General features: G+C 42.6%; 1 protein-coding gene across 1 annotated transcript in view; it reads right to left on the bottom strand.

The window, feature by feature from the left end:
• Window positions 1-392: 392 nt before the first annotated feature.
• Window positions 393-22,919, bottom strand: part of LOC308288343 (semaphorin-4B-like) — a 104,754-nt gene continuing 82,227 nt past the window's right edge. Inside the window, exons 9-17 of the mRNA XM_080729760.1 lie at window positions 12,956-13,137; window positions 11,195-11,345; window positions 9,124-9,334; window positions 7,395-7,510; window positions 5,473-5,630; window positions 2,728-2,816; window positions 2,163-2,340; window positions 1,418-1,684; window positions 393-767 (exon numbers count right to left, since the gene is read on the bottom strand). Coding sequence (XP_080585886.1) covers window positions 425-767; window positions 1,418-1,684; window positions 2,163-2,340; window positions 2,728-2,816; window positions 5,473-5,630; window positions 7,395-7,510; window positions 9,124-9,334; window positions 11,195-11,345; window positions 12,956-13,137 — 1,695 coding nt within the window. The 3' untranslated portion in view covers window positions 393-424. The remainder of the gene's footprint in view (window positions 768-1,417; window positions 1,685-2,162; window positions 2,341-2,727; window positions 2,817-5,472; window positions 5,631-7,394; window positions 7,511-9,123; window positions 9,335-11,194; window positions 11,346-12,955; window positions 13,138-22,919) is intronic.

The raw sequence follows: 22,919 nt of genomic DNA, 5'->3' as shown, positions 1-22,919 counted from the left end.
ACCAAACGACCACACCGGCTTTGGAGCAGAAATGGTTTGGGTAAATGTCCTCCTCTGTGCACTGATCACACAACTTAAAGATGATGACAAACTAAAGAGATGTGCTGTGATGTAGGGGGGTGGGGGTCGGGGTCTCCTCTCCTCTACGTCCGTGTCCCCGGTACAGATTCGGTGTTTGCATTTTTTTTTAACCACATGAACCCTAGCGTGTCCCTATTCTGGGCGAACATTCTGCGAAAAGAGCAGGCGAACATCCGGCGAAAATAGCAGATCGGCGAAGAGATTTGGTGTAGAAGGAAAGAAAAAAAAAGGAGGGTGGCCCCCGAGTACAGACCCCTGAGGGACCAAGGGGTCCCCCACCCCCCCACCCCCCGTCAACAAAGTCCATAGGGTTTAAGTGGTTAACGTCGTTAACATGCGTCGTTCATACGATGGAGTCTTTGATCTCGGAGCCCAGCCTGACGCGTGGCCGCGGGCAGGTGGGGGAGTACTCCACGTGACTCTCCTTCAGGTTGAGCGGCCGCCGCTCCGACGTCTCCGAGAAGCTCTTGCTGTTGTCGGGCGAGGACTCGTGCGTGGGCGTGCTGCAGATGTAGTTGTCGTTGAGCGTCTGGTAGCCCTTGTGGTCCGAGGTGGACACAGGGACCGTGTTCCCGTTCAGCGGCAGGCTCTCGGCGGGCTTCCCCCCCACCGCCAGCCGCGGCTTCTTCTGCTGCATGCTGGGACACTCGCCCTGCTTCAGCATGGTCTTCATGCGGTCCCGGTTCCTGCAAGGCAAGGCAATGTTTAAGTTTCTCAAACAATTGGTTTTCAACAAGGCAATTCAATATGCTTTACAAAAAACATTAAGCCAGAGGTTCTCAAACCTTTTTAGGCTGTGACCCCCAAAATAAACAGACATGAACTGGGGACTGGGGATTCCAAGTGCTTGTCACGGTTGGGCCCTGACAAGCACTTGGAATTGTAGGTATTACATTTAATGCGACTCGGTTCCACAGATAAATATTGTGAAAATAGCAGATCTATATGCTCACAACACCTCGCAATGTGAGGCGTTGTGAGCATGTAGATCTGCTATTTTCTCAATGTTCGCCTCTTGTTTATTTAATATTTGACAGTTTGGCCAGTTTGGTCTTGAAAATCCTTAAATTGTCACTTTATAAATGTACAGATATCCTGTATACACTTATACTGTGTATTGGTTCATTTACCGTTGAATGAGAAAAACCCCAAGTTTGAAAACCACTGCATTAAGCAATAGAAAAACTTTATGAAAGTACATTCCAATTCAGTAAAAAGGAAAGAAAAAAGTAAAATATGAAAAGGTAATGCAGAGCTGAAGAAAAATAAGAAAACCCATTTAAAAGGTAGCGGCAAACAAAGGATTTAGCTGTGATTTTACAGAACAGCGTCTGACCTGTAGACGACGAACAGCGAGAACACGACCAGCGAGAAGGCCAGCAGGGCGCACACCACGATCAGCTCGTTCCAGTAGGTCTTGGTGTGGATCTGTGTGGAGCGCGACTCGCCGGGCAGGATGATAGGCTCCTCCCGCTCCACGTGCGGCGTCCGCGAGTGTCCAGTCAGAGTGGTGCTCTCCTGGCGAGGCTCCGCCCTCACGCAGTAATTGGCCAGCAGCTGGCGGAAGCCCTCCTCCTCCGACCAGCATTCGTACGTGTCCAGCCTGTCGGGCCAGCAGGGGCGTCACAAGGGGGGGGGGGAAGTGGGACTGAGTTACAGTAGATATTCAAGCTCGCAGCACAGCACTCGCTGACATTTTTGAACAGTAGTGAAAATGTGTGCTTTTAAGTGAACATTTGTAACAAAAAATGTGCTTCTGGGGGGTCCCTGGAACTAAATATTTTGAGATAGGGGTCCTGACATGAAATCGTTTGAGCATCACTGACATAGAAACAAGGATTTGAAATATTCATAGACTTTTTGACGATTTTTCAAAAATAGCAGATCTACAAGCTTGCAGCGCGGCACTCGGTGCCGCTTGTATATCTGCTATTTTTCAATAGTTAAAGCACAAAATAATGCGTAATAATGCTAGTAAACTAATACACACACACAAAAAAAATTATGACATTTATTGATAAACAAAGTCAAACGAAATAAAAACAAAAAACTATGAAACATTCTGAAATACAATTAATTACCTTGTGTCAAACTGCGGTGGCGCTACAACCACGAGGTTTCCTTCTGCGGTGGCGTACAGGAACTGGCTGGTGTTGTCCCTGTAGTGCCACCTCCTGGTTGCCAGGTTGGAGCGCAGCCTGCAGGGCAGGACTCTGAAGGTGTTGGCTGGGATGGTGATGAGCTGGCAACGAGACAGAGCTGCAGGAAACAAAAGAAAAGAAAAAAAAAGAGTGTGGAACGTTTACGTATGTGCAAGTAAGTGAGATGTTTGTGTTAACAAAACATTTTTTTGTTCAAAAGTTAAAGGTCTATATCGTCACTGTCGGGCAGAAACCTTGTATCTCTACTTTTCTCCAGGTTTCAAATGTGTACGTCTTTCTCGCCAAGTAAAGCCCTGCTTCGTCACACAAGACTGTCGCACAAAACTAGTGAAAACCGATCTACAACCGATATACTAGTGAAAACCGATCTACAAGCACACGTTGTGTGCTTGTAGATCGGCTGTTTAAATCATTTTTAAAATGATGAATACAAAAACAATACAAGGTTTCCACCCGATAACAACGATATTTTTATTTGACTCACGCGAGGGTTTGGGTCTCCATCTGGAGCTGGGAAAGGTTCTGTTACATATAGCTGAAGTGTCGGCTTCTTCTACATCCTGCTGCCAGTGGCTGAAACAACAACAAAGACTAATTAGAAGGCGGGTTCAACAACCTGTATTAAAAAGGAACCTTCAACATGCAAGGGATAATGAACAGTCAGCTGGTCATTATGGAGAAATAAACCCCGACAGGGTGATTAGGCCCCGACGCAAAGCACCCTACTTAACACTTTGACTTTCTTGTTCACGGCCGTTCAAAGTGTTTTCTTTCACGCGGAGAAGAAAAAATACAACTGCGATGATCTGTATTGTAAGCTATGGTCCATAGAAAACAGGACGTTTTGACCAAACAAGCGATATGGGAAAAGAAGTGGAGATATATCCATGTTTCTGATTTATACAATCCAATGGGAGCTGGAAGTCCGCAGAATTCCATTTCTGCTAGGAATCATGGGAAATTGAGTTTTTTCACTCAATCGTGGCCGTCGCTGCGCGGGGGCTATGGGTTACCATGGTAACCAGTTAACGCCACCCTGGACGTGATAACGGGGACGTGGCAGTGGATGTGTTAATAAAGAAATGTAAGAATTGATCCAAAATGTAATAATAAAATGATTAGACTTATTTTAACAGGATCTAACTGCTTATGGTAAAGAAAGTAAAATCAACCTGCGCTATGCGTCCAGTGCTTATAAAAAAAATAAGGCATAAGTGCTTTGATCGCCTTTTATGCGCTAAATGACATGTTTATGCCCACATGAGACTGGGCACACAAGAAACAGCAGATATTCAGCCACATTTCTTCATTCTGGTCTGATTAAAACAAAACAAAAAATCCATTCCTTCTGTGCCAGTCGTGGCTCCCCTATGAAAGATATCACGCTAATATGGGACTTCGGGGATTTATTTAATTTAACACATCGAGTGCCCGGATGTATGACGTGTGTGTGTTGCTGGTGCCCATGGCAACGCGTCATTCTACCTACCGGCGAGAGTACTGGCGAGAAAAGTAATCAGAGTAAATGTAATCGGAGTATGTCCTGTTTATTTCGCGAAAATCTTTTCTTTCAGTCAGGACCGTTTTTTATCATTTCTAAGCCACAGTGTTTGTGTTACGGCAGGTAGAAGAGGCTGCCGTTTTGAAATGAAAGTGATTTAAAAGCTAGATTAGGAGAAAACATCACTTTTGTGCAGCCGGTAAACAGGAAGTCAACGAGCCACACAGCACGTCCGGGTGACGTAATTGCGCGCTGCATGTTGGGAAATGGAGTTTGTTTCATCACCGCGGCAGCCAAGTGCAGTAGCTACAGTACAGTATAGTTTACTGTACAACGCGTCAAACGCGTCGTGGGCCTCCAGCGACATCAAAGAGATTGGCTTGTAGACACCACGTGGGCACCCGATGTGTTAATTTAATTATAGGTTGGCATGAGCGGATTTTCGCCTGCTGTAGTTTGTGCACATTAGACTAGACCCATGGCTGGTGTCGGCATGGAAAGCAAATTCACAGGAGCATGGATGGATCTCTTTCAATTTTTAAAATCACTTCACAATTGACCGATCTATGAGGAATCAATCCGCTGTTTTTCTTTGCTTCATATAGATGCGTGATCGCGATGCATCGCGCCAAAGGAAAAAAAAAGCTCTCGAAGCACTATACATGGCATGTTGACAGCTTTTAGGTCTAAATATGTTTTGTTTTTTTTTGGACACATGTATGTATGTGCAACAGTGCGAGGACGTGTTTGTGGGTGGCTGCACCACATGCTGTACCGTATGAATTAAACAACAGCTATAGGCCTATTCCTTTAGATCTACGTCAGTTTTGGTCTAATTTTACAAATGTAAATTTCTAAATAATAATTGAAATGTGTTTATTATTACTGTTCTCAATATCAAACAAAATCAGCCAATATGCAATGAGACAAATAGTTATGTGCACATGACAAAAAAAGTATTATATTATAGCCTTCTCTCTCTCTCTCTCTCTCTCTCTCTCTCTCGCCGCACACACAAAAACACAGCGATGCTTCTCTCTCTCTCTCTCTCTCTCTCGCCTTTTTTTCTCTATACACAAACAATGTCGGTTCTAATAAAACAGACCTTATTGAGCGTGAGATATTTGCAAGTGTGATATCACTGTGATATGTGAATAAGCATTAGCCCCTTCATCCTCCCTGTTCAAGAACAGGGTTTATGCCAGTTAAAGGGAATGACGAACAAACTTTTGATTGGTGAATTTACCTACCGGCCAAAAACTGCAGCAACGCCATCCACTCTTCGGGGAAACACACCCATGAATAATTATTCTGTGCGCTTGGCGCACAATTTGAACAGCGAAAATGTCATAATAACCTGCTGATCGTTATTCATGCGTCAAACACGAACGTCGCCTGCCGGTATCTCCTCAGCGCGCCCGGTATTTTCCGCCTTCTTAATCGAGCCCTATGCCTGGTGCATCCAGTGCAACACGGTCGGCTCGCAAAACTCTGGTAGGAACTAGGAAGTACTGATCAAATATGATTATGAATCAATATTCTGTTTGTGGCCACATAAAAACATGATTTTAACACTTTCTGTACACTTTTTTGGAAAAAGTCTTCCTCCTAGTATAATCATAATACCTGATCATCATGTTTTTTTTTGGGGGGGGGGGGGGGGGGGGGAATCATGGCACCGCCTCTTTAACTATTGCCAAACCCGGTTCTACACTCTCCCTGGCTCACCTGTCAGGCGGAGCCATTCTGACGTCCCGGCACAGCCTCCCTGTCCAGGCGCAGTAAGGGTCCCTGGACAGAACACACTCCCCGCAGCTCACATAGTTGGAACAGTTGGCTACTGGCACCTCCACCAGCCCAGAGTGGGACGATACGAACAGCAAGCCCTGCACACACACACACACACACACACACACACACACACACACACACACACACACACACACACACACACACACACACACACACACACACACACACACACACACACACACACACACACACACACACACACACACACACACACACACGCACACACACGCACACACACACACACACACACACACACTTCAGTCAAAACATTTTGGTCAAGATATACAATTTATTGTGATAATTGCATGTTATTTGGCGGGGTATCTCTCCTCCCGTGAGCCGTGACATCACAGAATCATCTGACCACTTAACAAGAGAACTCTTTCAAGATGTTCAAGTGGGCCTTGATCCAGGAAAGGATCACTGGTCTAGACAGGTGCCAGTCATTATCTTTTTGGTTGAAACTGGCTAGTACCTGCTGGATTTTAGGTAGTAATTAACATAAGATATTTTAGGGATTTTTATTTTTATTTTGTATATGAAATGTTCAAAACATTTGGGGGGATCTATTGTAAAACATGTGTTAACAATAGAAAAATGGATAAAAGAAACTACCAAACCCACTTTATGAAGTGATTAAAAGTTAACTGAAACAGAAATCATGATAAACTATAAACTATTTAAAAAAAAATATATATAACTGTCATCTGTCACCTGTTGTGAGTCATTGAACGTTACATAAACAGATTATGTTGCGGTTGTGTATTACATAACGGTAGATAAGAATGCAATATAATTGTTTTTGGCCCGGTGAGGTTCTGCTTATGTAAGAGGGAGAGAGAGGGTAGAAGCGCAGCGGTGGAATTTCATAAACTGGCCTCTAGAACTTCCAGGAACATCTGATGGAATTCTCCCAAGAGAACAGAGGACACCTGAAACTGTTACTCAACACTTATTTATTTATCATTATTATTATTTTATTTAGTAAAGTAAAAGTAGTGTTTTGTAATAATAATCTAAATCTACAATAACTTCTGTAATTTTGCAGTGGATTAAAAAGTACAATAGTTGCTTTTGAGATGCAGTGGAGTATAAGTAAAAGGTATTACACATGGACATACTCCAGTCTCCAGTCCAAGTAAAAGTATCTCACATTTGTACTGAAGTCCAGTACTTGAGTAAAGGTATTTGGTTACTTTTCACCACTGTGTTTGGTTGAATGTTCCCCGGAGGACAGAGCACATCTGGAACCATTTCCCACTTTAATAAATCATCCATTTCCTCCCCACTTCCAGAACCTTAGTGGGAAATTAATAACTATGAAGTAATGCATGTATACTGTAGGTAGACCCTAGCACTATGAACGATGCTGTGAGTACACATATGAAATATAATACTTAAGACTCCCATATGAATGGTAAATGTATATAGCGCCTTTATCCAAGGTGCTTTACAGAGATTGTGCATTACATTCACCCATTCACACACACTTCATACACCGATGGCAGAGGAAACCATGCAAGGCACCAACCTGCTCACTGGGAGAAACTAGGGTTCAGAGTCTTGCTCAAGGACTCTTTGACACCAACTCTGGAGGAGCCCAGGATCGAACTGGGAACCCTTCGGGAACCCTCCATGTTCTAATGACGTTTCTCTACCCCTGAGCCACTGCGTATGAAGAGTCGCTTAACCATGTCAGATTTATACTTCAGCTGTTCGAATATAGCAGATCTACAAGATAGCAATGTGTTGCGATGCAACCCGTTGTGAGCTTGTAGATCTATTTAAGAAAAAGGAGAAAAAAAAAGATGAATATTTTAGAAAGGTTTTTGACGTACCCTCTGTGGGTCCAGTTCCATGTGTTGCACAGGCTCCGCCTCAGAGAACAGAATCATTTCTTCTATGATGTGCATCTTATCGTTGGTGTTGATGGCCTTATGCAGCTTCCCATCATCTGGGAAAACCAGGGGAACCATATACGGTAACTTTTATTAATGCAAAACAATAACTGCATGCCATTTAAGTACTGTATAGTCGCTGTCGTATGGAAACCTTGTATGTCCAAAACCGTTATATATAAAAAAATATATACTGTTTTAAAAATGAGGTTCTATTTTCACTACTTTTGTGCAACATTCTTGTATGATGAATTAGGGCTTTAATTTACGAAAGAACAAACTATTTCTTGAAACTTGGAGATATGAGGTTTCTGCCCGACAGTGACGATATACATTATTATAACAATGTTAAAATGGCAATCTCCAACTTTTTATGTCCTGCCCTCTGTCTCCTGCATGAGACCACATTTCTACCGCTCATCCTGGTGTTGGGTAGGATACGTACTAGTTGACAAGTAGTACTGCCTTAAGCTCACAAACTGATCTTGTGGATGAATTGAGTACATATAATGGAAACAAGCCCAGAGGACCTTTTGTGTTATACTTTTAGCATAGATTGTTAAATTGTGTTATACTTTTAGCATAGATCGTTAAATTGTACTTGTACTGTAAATTGTGCCGTACTGTTTTGAACATGTTAATGAAGAATGCAAACAATCAATCAATCAAGTTAATATAATGTGTTTCTATTCAAAAATGACCACAAAAAGCATAAAAAAAGCCATTTTCAGACCGACACTTTGTTTACATTCTAGTCTGTAAACAAAGTGTCGGCCCTACAATGAAAAAGTTGACTAGGCTCCTTTAACTCATACAGTGCCAAACAACTTTCAGATCAACTATCTCACTATGGACTTCCCTGCCAGACGACTTTTGGCGACTTTTACTTAGAAAAAAAAAAAAAAAACATTTTTTTTTTTTTTTTTTTTTTAAGAAATTTTTAATTTTTTTTTGGACCCCATTAAATCTAGTAAACATGATTTCAATCGCGATTTTGCATGTTCCACCCCCATACAACCCCATCTTTCATACAGGGCAGCCATCTTTGCTTACATAATGTAAAACACTAGAGTCACATCTAGTTAAAAAAAAAAGTAAAAAAAAAAGTAAAAAAAAAAAAAAAGAAAAAAAAAAATTGGGGGGGAACTATTGTGGTGGAACTATTGTGCCGCAGCGCACGTTTCCGGTCGGACATATTTGACCGCCGGACGCACTTCCGGTTAGGAACTCCGTGTGCCACGTGATCAGTCCTAGCCAATTGGAGTGCTGCATTTGGTCGTGTCTACCAAATACTGCTGGCTGCAGTTCTAGAATGTAATATAGGATTTTTTGTTTGAAAGCTGTGAACAGCCTGCACAAACATGGTGCATGATCTGTGCATGGGCGTGCATGATCTGTGCACTATAAATTACATGGGAGTCTATGGAGATTTTATGGCAATAATGCCATTAGAAGGCATATTTAATTTGGCAGTAACTGAGTTAAGTTAAGTTACTTTTATCGCCACACCACCAGTTTGGTGGCATTTAGTTTCAGTACTGAATGTCAATCGATCAATCAATCAATCAATAAATCAATCAATCAAAATCTTTCCATGTCAAGCTGGGAGCGGTACGTGTTTAGCCTCCCTCAGGAGAGACCATATTTTGCGATCAGTAAACTGCGCTACCTGTTCCGATGAAGAGGACGTCGTATGCTCTCTCCATGCCCTGGATCTTGTGCACGGCGATCTGTGTGTACCGCACGCTGCGTTTCAGCAGCAAGGGGGCGCTACGGATCACGCTGTCCATCAAGAAATGGTCCTTCACAAAGTTGAGCACCTTGTCGGGCATATGTAAGGACGACTGTATGCCCATCTGCCTGGCATGGTTGGTCACACACTGCATGGGAGAGAAAGGGAGAGAGAGAAACTCAATATAATGGTTTTGTTTACCCGAGTAAACACTACAACTTACTTTCACTTACTAGCAGGCACGTGCACACAGACATCAAAGGGGGCTTGAGCCCCTGCCCTTTTATGTCTGTAAAAAAGTGCCCTCTCCAGACAATGAATGCCGTTTTCACTATGGTGAAAGAAATAAAAATGCCCTCTTTCCATGCCATACCTGAAGGCAGCTTTCAAGAGAATTTGCCACGTTCAAACTCCCCTGAACTTGAATGCAGCATCTTATGTTGAAAGAATTGCCCTCACTGTGTAGAAATCCATGCTGTACGCCACATCTCCAGTATTGACTTGATTATGCTTAGTTTAGTGTGGTATCAAGTACAGAAAATAGCCGACCTCCAAGCTCACAACGCGTCCCAGCGCGACGTGTTGTGAGCTTGAAGGTCTGCTATTTTCAATATCTTCACCAAAAGGCCCTTTTAGAAATTTCAGCCCCTGCCTCTGTAACACTCTCTGCACGTCCCTGCTTACTAGTGCATAAAGCATAATGTGGACAATATTGGTATAAGCATTAACCACATTAACAGTATTTTGACATGGGAGATTTTGATCTTTGCAGATCAGCACGTTATGTTTTCAGAATTAATTTGATGTTGACAGTAAAAACTATGAATATTCCTAACATTGATTAGCATTGTCAGTTATATTGTAAAAAAAAAAGAAAAGAAAAAATGTCCCAAAACCTGATTTTAGACAATAGTCTTGGCAGATGTAGTAAATTCTTATGTTGTATTTTGGTTAATGTGCACCGGCCACAAAAAGACAAAGAAAAAATTAAGATATCATGTTGGTCCCTCATCTGACCAACATGTTGGTCCCTTGGATGTTTGAAAACCACAGCTAGAATTTAGGGATCTTATCACAAAAGCATGTGAATGCAACCAGAACATTTTTTATGTGCATCAGTGATGTTGGCTTTCATAACAAGGCTGTGGTCTTTAAACAGGCTGACAGCAGGCACGGGATCTTCATCCACGGGTCAAGCGCACAACGTCTACACTTACAGTGTACGGTACACGTGTACTAAAATGGCTGGAGGCAAGTCTCTGTCGGGTGGAAACCTCACCAGTAATACCCTGAAGAAGGCGTTTGCCGGAACGCGTTGGGTGTTTTTTTTCCTGAGTGCCTGGACCTGGATTTTTGTGCCTCTGTGGCACATTTTGTCCTTTTTCTCTCATTGTATTCCCTTTCATGAGCACCGGTGGTTTGAGGGATACCAGTAGCAAACCTGCTATCTTCTTTCTCTGGAAACCTCATATGTTGACATTTTCCGTATTCAAATTAAGCAAAAGTAGCAGATCTACAAGCTCAAAACGCGCCACGCTTCGAGCTTGTGGATCTGCTGCTTTTGTGTGACGCTGTAGTGTGATCAAGTAGGGCATTGGCTCTCAAACTTGGGGTCGGGAAAAAAAATCTCACTCAACGGTAAACAAACCAACGAACATTGTGAAAATAACCATTCTAGATGCTCACAACGCCTCGCGCTGTGAGGCGTTGTGAGCATGTAGATCTGATATTTTTACAATATTTATCTGTGGAACCGAGTCACATTAAATGTAATACCTACAACTCCAAGTGCTTGTCAGGGTGGGGGTCCCCAGTTCATATATGTTTATTTTGGGGGTCACAGCCTAAAAAGGTTTGAGAAGTAGGGCATTCATCTAAAAAAAAGAAAGAAAAAAAAATATATATATACCTGTATATATAATATATATATATATATATATATATATATATATATATACTGTATGGAGATGAGGAGGGGGATAATCAGAAATGAGACAGACGGACTCACAGCTCCAGGTCGTGGTTCGGGTACAGGGTGGTTGTAGGTGTACCACTGCTGGGTCTCTCTGTTCACCTCTCTGTAGCGTCCACTGAACGCCCTCTCCACCTGGGCCATGGTGAACGCACACACCGCTGAACTGCCCGACGCTCCTTTATACCTGTGATGTAACACAACAACACACTGCTGAACAGCCTCGACAAATCTTTTTACCTGCAAATCGCAAACAATATAAAAAATATATTAGAAAATTTAGAATATTGTGTAAAAAATCATTGCAGATGCCATAGCATCCCAAATCATAAATGACTGCAGGTTACCATTTCTAATATATACATCCTTGTCTTGAGTAGTCTTGTGTAATATTGTAATATTTTGAAATATGGACTTTTGATATGCATGAGCTGTATGCCATAAAAATTCAAAGTTTAAAAATAAATCACTGAATGTCCACTGTATCTAGAAGGTATATGAAATTTTCAAGAAATATATGAAAGTTTCAAGAAAAAGTACTTTTAAGAAGGATCTGTATTTTGCTTGTTTTCAGGTTTTTATTCATTTCAACAATCCATAAAGGATGTTTTTGTTTAGATTCGAAGAAAATGTTTTGGGCGGAGACGTGAGCAAACATAAGACTAAGTTGGTGGTATACATTCATTGTCAATAGCAGCTATGGTCAGGTGCAATGTTTTCGGTAAAACTATGTTGTTGGAATGGGAACATAATCAATTTCTCCCTTCTTTTTCCAGTGTGTGTAAAGCAGGGGTTCTCAAACATTTTTAGGCTGTGACCCCCAAAATAAACATATTTGAACTGTGGACCCCCGCCCTGACAAGTACTTGGAATTGTAGGTATTACATTTAATGTGACTGGGTTCTGCAGATAAATATTGTGAAAATAGCCAAACAACATACTCACAACGCCTCGCACTGCGAGGTGCTGTGAGCATGTAGATCTGCTATTTTCACAATGTTCGCCTCTTGCTTACTTAATATTTGACAGTTTGGCCAGTTTGGCATTAAAACGGTCTTGAAAGTCCTTAAATTGTCACTTTATTAATGTAGAGATACCCTGTATACACTTATAATGTGTGTTGGTTTGTTTACCGTTGAGTGAGGGAAAATAATTACATTAAGTTAATCATCTGGGGACCCCACAAAATAATTTGAGGGCCGGACCCAAGTTTGAGAACCACTGGTGTAAACAGTAGGCTATTCATTGTCTGGGTTCTATGTTAGCAGCGAAGCTGAGGCAGAGAAAAGACATTCAAACCGTACACTTCGGTACGTGTTTGCTGATGGCGAGACATATCGCCGTGTAGGGCTGTCACGATATGACATTTTACATGACGATTAATTGTCACTCAAATAATTGGCGATTAACGATGTAATTGTGTTTTTGACGTTGATAATTACATTTCTGTTTGGCTTTTAGGCTTTGAAGTTGCACATGGCAATCATGACACATAACCTAAATATACAAAAAAAATACTGACATATTTGACAACTTTATACTTAAAAAATAACATTGATAGTGGAAATAGCCGATCTACAAGCTCACAACATCGCGACGCGTTGTGAGCTTGTAGATCTGCTATTTCTACTATTTTTTTTAAATATATGAACATTTTTCAACATGGAAACGATTATGATGATTATGAAAAATAATCAGGATCATTTAAAAAAAATCACGATTAGACGATTATGTAGTAATTGTGACAGCCCTATATTCCACAATGTTTTCCTAATATGGTGCAGGCCTCCTGCTCACCACTGGGAGGTGAAGACTCCGTAGAACACAGTGTTCTCCCAGCTGTCTCCGGTGGGCTTCAGGACAAACATGTCCTGGATGATGTTGAAGGGAAAGCCGTCGTCGGGGAGAGAACACAGCAGCTGAGCCTTCAGGAAGGTGGTCCACTTCTTCTGCAGCACACGCTCTCCTCCCTTATCGCCCTGCCAGGACACCAGGAAGGAACACACCATGTCAGGCACGGCTTCTCAAACCGCTTAATTTCACGGACCAGCAGTTTGGCCACGAAACCCTCATAGCTCTGAGAGTGTACAAACCACATGGACGAAAGGAACCATTTGGTTTAAATTAGGGATGTCCCGATACCACTTTTTTGCTGACTGAGTACAAGTACGAGTACTTCATTTTGAGTACTCGCCGATACCGAGTACCGATACGAGTACAATTAATAATACAAAATGTCTTTACATTTTTTTATCAGATGTTCCTCACTTTCTGGCTGTATATAACACATTAAATTGCATTGCTTTCCCAGAACATGGCACAACTGCCACACATTTCACTTTTTTTTTCAGGTTTAGCCCATGGAAATTCCTGTACTGTGCATGATCTTCTAGTCCTGCTATGCTCAAACATTTTGTATTTTTACTTTTGATACTTTAAGAGAGAGAGAGAAAGGCGAAGTGGCGGAACACACAGGGTACTCGGGCGCTTTGTGAGCAGTATCGGACAAGTACCGATACCGCAAAATAGGCCGGTATCGGGGCGAGTACCGATACCATGAGTACCGATACCGCATCCCTAGTTTAAATTGTACACACACCCAGAGTCAGTGGTGGAAAAAATAGTATGAGTATAAGTATCAATACTGCAATGTAGAAATACTACATTACAAGTAAAAGTCCAGAATTCAAAATGTACTTGAGTAAAAGTACAAAAGTATCGGCATCAAAATATACTTAAAGTTCCAAAAGTAAAAGTACAAAATGTTTTAAAATGGATGATCTACAAGCTCACAAACGCGTCGCAAGCTAGGTATAAAATAGGGCTAAAGTGGATTAATGTATGTTTTATGATATAATCATTTATATCTGCAGTAACAAGTAACTAAAGTTTTCAAATAAATGTAGTGGAGTAAAAGTACAATATTTGGATCTGAGATGTAAGTATTGGAAATACTCAAGTAAGGGTGCCCTCAGACCAAAATACCTATGAGAGTGGAATCCGCGTTCCTCCAATGCATTTCAATGATAAAGGAGTGTTTTTTTGCAGAAATCCTCTGCTGGCATGAAACCCCTTCACTCTCATTGAAATGCATTGGCGGAACGCGGATTCCACTCTCATAGGTATTTTGGTGTGAGGGCACCCTAAAGTCAAAATAACTCAAAAGTGTACTTAAGTACAGTACTTAAGTAAATGTACTTAGTTACTTTACACCAATGGCTCTGAGAGTGTACAAATGGAACCCGTAAAAGGTACATGGTGGTTCCCAACTATCAATCATTTAGCTGGAGACCCCCTGGAATCCCCATTTGTTGTCTACACTCGCATAGAGTTACAGACTCTAAACTATCAATAATTTAACAGCTGCATGGGGACCCCCTGGAACCCCCTCAAGTCTCTGCGGGGTCCCAGGAACCCACTTTGAGAACCACTGACGTTTGGGACGTTGGGGAGTTACAGAAAGAAACATCCCGAATACGTTAGGCTGTAGTTTCTATTAGCTTGGAATCCCCATCGATGAGGTCATTGGTAGGCAGGTTTCTCAGCTGTCCAGAGCACACCAATCAGACACAGAGTGAGCAGACACACATGATGTATATACTAGTAAGACACCTGAGGGTGGAATGCGACCTCAGGGTGACATAAGGGCGAGGTCGTGCCAATTCTTGACCATCTGGCCAACCACAGCGTTTCTCTGACGATTCTAGTTGTTGTCATTCTGGGGGGAGTTTGTTCATGTTTTTGTGAGGGTATCAACCCTAGGAGACAAGGGGAGAACATGCAAACTCCACACAGAAAGGCCCTATCGCTCACACCCTAGGTTGGGCATAAAAAGTATGTCATGTGACATCACTTCCTGTACAGACAGTCAGACAGACAGCCATTGACTCCGACCTAACAATGGCTACTGTCTATGACGGTAGTCCCATATGACATATTGGACTAGACTATCTCCATTTATAGTGTTATCCACATCTCCATGTTTAGACAGCCATTGACTCCAGCCTAACAATGGCTACTTTCTATGACGGTAGTCCCATATGACATGATGGACTGGACTATCTCCATATATAGTGTTATCCACATTACGTGTAGCCGCCCTGTACAGGAAGTGATGTCACAACTCGCTGACATCACACTGACATCACAGAGGATACGGAAGGAAGGTCACGAGGATACGGAAGGAAGGTCACTCAAGCGACACGGTTCTTCAGAGTATATGCGACCTTTGGTCGCAATAACGAGCATTATATGAGGACCAGTTATATGAAGATAAAGTTTATGGGTGAAGTGAAATGAAGTATCTATGAAACCACATGATCAGCAAAAGAAAGAAAGTGAAACTAGAAGCAGTGCTCTTCCGAGCACAGGTCTCCACCAGGTAGCTTATTGTGGCCTCCAGGTGGAGGAAAAAGCAAGGTCTTATGCACTCCTGATCAGCTCAGAGACAGATGAGTAGGCACTAGGCAGGGATCAGGCGTCTAGAATACGATAAAACGAACTGCACACCGTCTACACTGGCACAATAAGGACACCTTTATTTGGGCAACGTTTTGGCTAATAGACCTTCTTCAGGCATCTCGGATTGTAGGAAACTGCAATGGAAATGAACGGGAGTTGGATGCCTGAATATTGTGAAATGTTAAACATGTGTATCTCTGGACGTCTGGGGAGTCACTGGGAATGTCTGAACCCCTGATAAAATAGCTCAACTGGAACTGTCATGTTTACAGCAGAACCCTGTTTATCTGAAGCCCAGCGAGAATGAAGGTCATTTGGAGAACAAAAAACATAATCAGTTGTGTAAAAGAATGCATGCTGATTCTCAATCTATTTAATTTCAAGGACCACCAGATTGATGTACATTAGGCCACAGACCCTAATTTGATATGATTTCTTATCTACCACAATTTGCAGTGTAAAATCCTTATTGTTGATTTAACTCTGAGAGTGAACACAGAGTGTACACACTTCCCCAATTGGACCCCTGGCTGTCCCCGGACCCGACGCCTTTTGCTTAAAAGAAAACTGGAATATGACTGTCACAGACAATAAGTCTAAAGTTCAATGTTTAGAAATCCATTTTTGTCCATGGTGCCCAGTCCTATGAACCGAGAACACATTACTAACATAAATACCTCCTGAACAACAGAGGATGTTTCGACAGCCAACTGTCATCACTGTGGCCTTGGAAATAAAAGAGCTGAAAAATACAAACTGCAGGTCTTCACATAAAATATGCTTTTGTACTGAGCTGGTGAAAGTTGTTGTTTAGCAGCAATAAGTAAATAACTGCTTTGAACCCAATAACAGATGGTTCATTTGAGTGAAGAATTCACTCCCATCAAGCTGTCACAAAACCAGAGGAAAGTAAGTACATTTACTCAATTCCTGTACTAAAGGTACATTTTTTGGGCATTTTTACTTTGCTTATGCATTTAGTTTTGATCACATTCAGTTGAAAACGTTACTTAAGTTACTTTGTAGATTTAGATCGAAAAAAGCACGTACTCCCTGTAAATAAAGGTAAATTGCCGATCTACACGCTCACAGCGTGATATGATGAGCTTGTAAAACGAAATCTGAGAACTTCTTCCAACCTCTGTAAAAAAACACCAACGTACGTGCTGGTAAACACACTTTAGGACATTCTTCTGTTGTGATGAAAAACTGTCAGGAACAAGGAAAAACAAGAGGAGGATTAAACAACAACAATGGGACTCGTCCAACCGCAGAGCGCCTCTCCCCGGACCTCCAGGACACACCTCACTGCTAACACCATCCCATAGTGCTAACACCATCCCACAGCACCCAAATACCTCACTGCTAACACCATCCCATAGTGCTAACACCATCCCACAGCACCCAAATACCTCCCTGCTAACACCATCCCATAGTGCCACACCATCCCACAGCACCCAAATACCTCTCCAGAATTAAAACGTGGAGAAGCAGTGTTCAGTTTTTATGCACCACATATCTGGAACACACAAACATGACGATTTCCTTTGCAGCTGCCTTTTAGACCAGGGGTCTTCAACAGTTTCAGGCCAAGGACCCCTTAGTTGAGAGAGAGATGAAGCAAGGACCCCCACAACTTGTTACTAGATTCCATATCGTTTCATCTTTTGACAGCATATTTTGGATTCATGTCAATTTGTGTTTTCAGATATTTAACCACTTGAACCGTCAATACTTAATAAACTTGACCTTTCACTCTGTACTTAGTCTGCTCTTTTTCCCCTCTACACCAATGCTCTTTGCCGAAAATAGCCGATCTACAAGCTCACAACTCCTCGCAGCGTTGTGAGCTTGTAGATCTGCTATTTTCGGCTAAAGTTCTCCGAATATGGACGCTCACGCTATGGTTCAAGTGGTTAATATAAAAAAGGAAAAAAAATGTTTCTATCACACAAAGATTTGGAGAATCCCCTGTAGTAACTCTGAGGACCCCCTAGGGGTCCCCCTGTTGAAGACCCTTGTTTTAGAGATTTCCTTTTATAAAGACTTTTGCACTGTAATTTCTCATATTTCTGTTTGTACTTATTTTTACTACATTCAAATGTCCTCACAGTGGGTTTATTTTGTCGCCTTGATATTGCTTTCTTGATAATCGAAGCTTTGTGTAAAAACACTTTTAATTGCCTCCTTTCTGAAACGTGCTATAGAAATAAACTTGTCTTTCAGTGGATAATTAAATGCACAACTATTCTATTCTGGCTTTGTCCTCCGGGGGTCAGTATTGAACCCAAACAATCATCTTGTTGACCAGGGAGGAAAGGTGAAAGCACATGGGACCATAGCAGGCCCTGCCAGCCAATTAGCAGGCTACAGTAGTAGCACATTCCTGCTCTCTCAGCTGTCTGCATGTAGCCATTGTTGGACTTGTGTACTCAGTCACCCAACCTCCCCTAACCCAGGGGCGTCACAATGGGGGGAAAGTGGGACTGAGTTACCAGGCCCCAAGGCCTTAATTATTTTACACTTTAGCTATTGAAAAATAGCAGATATACAAGCTCACAGCGCGAGTGCTGAGCTGCGAGCTTGTAGATCTGCTATTTTAGAAAAATCGTTAAAATGTGTGCAAATCTTTGAATATGTATTTTTTTAAGCAAACATTTTTAACTCAAATTTTGCTTCTGGGAGGGTCCCTGGAACTGAATATTTTGAGATGGGAGGTCCGTGGACAAATACATATAATTTTGGGGGTCCTTCACATGAAAAAGGTTTGAGCACCACTGACATAGAAACATAGTTTTTTCAAAAAACCTTTGAAGGATTTGAAATATTAAAAGACAACACAAATGTTCACTATTTTTCAAAAATAGCAGATCTACAAGCTCGCAGCACGGCACTCGGTGCCCCAGGGCCCAGAATTTGGTGCGACACCCCAATCACCCTCCAATCCCCTAACCCGCACCACCCCCACACTTCCATGCCCTCATCACCCCTGAGGCCGGCTTTACACTGCAGTCAAATCCAGACCAAATCCGATTTGGTTCTCAAATCTGATCTTTTGGCCCGACTTTTCACACTGCATTTGCAAGTGACACAGATCTGATCTGTGCGTTCTGACTGATTTTAACAGCGTCAGCCCAAAGCTGCCCTGCGTCTACATATCTGCTTTGGTTACCGTGGTAACGACGTCGGCGTCATGACGTCACGTCACAACGTTGACGCTAGTTGATCACATGTTCAGGAAATGCGACATAACAGACAAGAGACAACAAAAACTTTTTCTCTCCTTTTCTTCACTCTTGCGTTTCGCTATTCTCTCTGGTTGTATCTATTTAGCTCACATGTTTTCTCTCTCCTCTCTTGTTTTTCTCATGTGCTCAGCGTGCTGTAATATGCGCTGTAATCAAATAGTAAATAATCACGCTCTGTAATGACGTCGGGGCTCCGCGCTCGGGTTGCGCAGCACAAGTGACGCTTGGCCAGTTTGATGTGGCTTGCATATAACTCAATGGGGTGGATGTGGTTGCTGCTTTCAGACTGAGTCAGATGTCCTCAGATCCGGATCGGATTTGAAACTACCTCTGGATGTGGTTTTTCAAAATCGGATTTCATGTGACCTGCATGTGACATGTTTGGATTTAGACTGTTTTTAAAAAATCGGATTCCACTTTTGAAGTGACTCAGATCTGATTCAGGCTAGATTTCAGTGGCAGTGTAAAGCCGGCCTGATAGCTGTCCTCCACAACAGCAGATCCCACTTTGAGAACCAGTGCTCCAGAACACACTAGCCTGCAAGACACCCAATAAACTGTGTCTTAAAGAGGTGGTGCCATAGTTTTGTACTTTTTCTGTTTTTCATGTGTCTAGGAGAGGTTGAAAGTACTTCATTGAGAAATTATGTATTCTCTTAGTATTTGTTTGTTTTCTCTTGGAGGCTGCCCCTTGTGGTCAAAAGTGTCAGTTAAAAAACACAGATACTAAGTGTGTCACAGTATCAACTCCTCCCCTATTTACCATTCACCCAACACTGTGGGGTGTGGCTATATCAGCTGGGTCACCACCCACCATGCCATCCATGCATACTTAATGAACTGGGGGTGTGGCCACATAAAAACCCAATTTTAACTCTTTCTGTATACTTTTTTGGAAATAATCTTCCTCCTAGTATAATCATAATACCTGATAATCATGTTTCAGAGGGGGGGGGGGGGGGGGGGATCATGGCACCACCTCTTTAAATCTGTTTTTAACCATAAAAAGGTTCAAGGAGTTTATTTGTCATTCTGCACAAGTACAGAACGAAATTTGTTACCCAGGTCCTGGACATGGCAACATAATACCTAAAATGAATTGCACTTGCCGGCTAAAAGTTCAGTTCATAATGCAGAGTTCATAAGTAATCTCACAATGCAAAGATCACAGTTTCAAGGTCCAGAGTTCAGAATTCTCACAGCTACAGGGAAGAAACTATTCTTTAGCCAGGTGGTTTTGGCAACACAGCCTCCTGCCCGAAGGGAGGAGGGCAAACAGACCATGAGCAGGGTAGGTGACATCTTTCATGATGCTGGTAGCTTTTTTCTTACAACTCTTAAGGACCAGGACAACTTTCTAACATTCTACAATAGTTTTGTCCCTCTCAGTATAGTAATACAACACACACACACACACACACACACACACACACACACACACACACACACACACACACACACACACACACACACACACACACACACACACACACACACACACACACACACACACACACACACACACACACACACACACACACACACACCTGAATAAACAACAGATGAGGGGAGTGGAAGGGAGGGGGTCAGTGAGAGCCGGGGACGGGGAGGAGAGACAAAAACAACTTGTGGAGCTACTTGGCAAAGCTAACCCAAAACAGTAGTTAGAACTCCATGAAGAGAAACGTATGCGAGGCCTGTGATTTATCCTCATCTGCAGCAGTGGTGGACAAAGTACTCGCTCACAACGCGTCGCTTCGCACCAGGCATTGTGAGCTTGTAGATCGGCTATTTTCACTACTTCTTAAACATTTGTTTTCTAGGCATTTCTTCGATTTTTCTTTTATTTATTCATGAAATTACTTAGGAAAAAAAACAATTAATTCGTTTTTTAATTCATGTTTTTTTTTTATGTTTTGAAATAACAATCTTTAAAAACAAAATTTAGGAAACAAAAAATTCAGGGACCCATAAAAATGTGTCCACGACCCACAAATGGGTCCTGACCCAGTGTTTGGGAACCAGTGTGTTAGAACATACAAGGTTTCCACCCGACAGCAACGATGTGAGGCGTTTCATGCATGGTTATCTTGCTAGTGACAAGTCCTCCTCTGAAGTCGACACGTTTGCTCACATAAATCATGCACACCTCAAACTGTTCAAATATTTGCAACCGAATTCAAACATGTGTGTTTTTTCTTCTCTCTCCTACGGCCTGGTACAGAGGAGGCGGTGGGTGCAGGATTCCTTCCGTCCGCTGTCAACATCAATGTGTTAAACATACCAGGGTGGGGTCCTCATAGCTCTGTGCTACCCAGTGGTGGACAAAACACTCACCCCCAGTATGTGAGTCAAGTATAGATACTTGATAATAATACCAGTAAGACTCCCTAATCGGGAAATAAGCGACCGTCAGGTCGGCATGTACTGTATACACAATTGGCAAGCAACCTCATGGTGGCGCTAGAAGAGGGGCATGTGAGAAATCAGGAGCGGAGGTTGTGGTTTGCCAGCCAAGGAGTGCAAAGTTTGGCATGGACAGGGCCAACGGTGCCGGAAATAAGAGTACGACCAAAAGTGTGACGTGACGGACAGACTGACTGATGGAGGGACAGCTGGTGGAGGTTTTCATAGTAACTGTGCAACCTGACGGTCGCAATAATTCTAATAATAGTTCATAAAAACTGAACTGAACTGAATAATATAAGTATTTCAAAGTATAAATTACAAATTACATTTTCAGATTAATATCAATGCATTTATGTGTTAAAATGCAGACATTTCCCCTAAAATGAGAAAACACTTTCAGAACTTTTCAATGATTTTCATAAATGTAGTGGAGTGAAAGCTTCCAAAGAACCATACACACACACACACACACACTGCTGCCCACTGCCCTTGCTACTGCCCACTGGCTAAAGACAACAGGGAGGGGTCTTCTTATAACGAAAACTGATCTGAGTTCAGTGTTAACTGTGCATGGAGTACAGACAGTGAGCTGGAGGTGTCTCTCTACTGGTCTGAGGTCAGACAGTGAGCTGGAGGTGTCTCTCTACTGGTCTGAGGTCAGACAGTGAGCTGGAGGTGTCTCTCTACTGGTCTGAGGTCAGACAGTGAGCTGGAGGTGTCTCTCTACTGGTCTGAGGTCAGACAGTGAGCTGGAGGTGTCTCTCTACTGGTCTGAGGTCAGACAGTGAGCTGGAGGTGTCTCTCTACTGGTCTGAGGTCAGACAGTGAGCTGGAGGTGTCTCTCTACTGGTCTGAGGTCAGACAGTGAGCTGGAGGTGTCTCTCTACTGGTCTGAGGTCAGACAGTGAGCTGGAGGTGTCTCTCTACTGGTCTGAGGTCAGACAGTGAGCTGGAGGTGTCTCTCTACTGGTCTGAGGTCAGACAGTGAGCTGGGAGTGTGATCAGATGGGATACACTCTATGGACTCTGGCACAAAGTAATGTGAGAGAAGAATTCTTTCCTTTTACAGCGGATACTCTGAAGTGTGATTTAAACTTAAACCCTATATACTTCTTGACCGGGGTCCCACAGTGCTCTATACTCTTTCCCCTGCACACCAAATCTCTTGATCAGAAATAGCTGATCTACAGTATAGGCTTGTAGAGTAGGGACAATAGTTGAAGTTGTTGAGCCATTAGCGTGTTGTTGTTGTTGTTGTTCTTTCTCCCAAATTAGCCGTTATGCCAATTGATTCCTCCCCAGTCCCCACACACATACATTTCTGTACATTGTCACTGCTGTTGTATCCTACTGACTCACCTACCAGTGAGGAGACCCCACCGGGAGGACTTAGAGCCTTCGTCCTATTCCTCCCCCCCAACACTCCCTGCTGAATGCCACCCCAGCCCGTATGATTACGTGCAGTGCCAAATGATCACTCTCCCTGCCCGATGGCTTCCCTCCCCCGAAAATGAGCAAATTGCGTTGGCTCGACAAAGTCAGATGCACCACAGTGAACCCACGACCTGGACAGTTACTTTACCACGGCGCCAAACTCTGCTAAACACAGTCAAATGCTTTCACACACACCTATGAGTCTATGG

This window comes from Nannobrachium achirus (assembly GCF_963921795.1).
Source record: "Nannobrachium achirus genome assembly, chromosome: 7".
Taxonomy (NCBI): domain Eukaryota; kingdom Metazoa; phylum Chordata; class Actinopteri; order Myctophiformes; family Myctophidae; genus Nannobrachium; species Nannobrachium achirus.
This window is presented reverse-complemented; position numbering and strand designations above follow the sequence as displayed.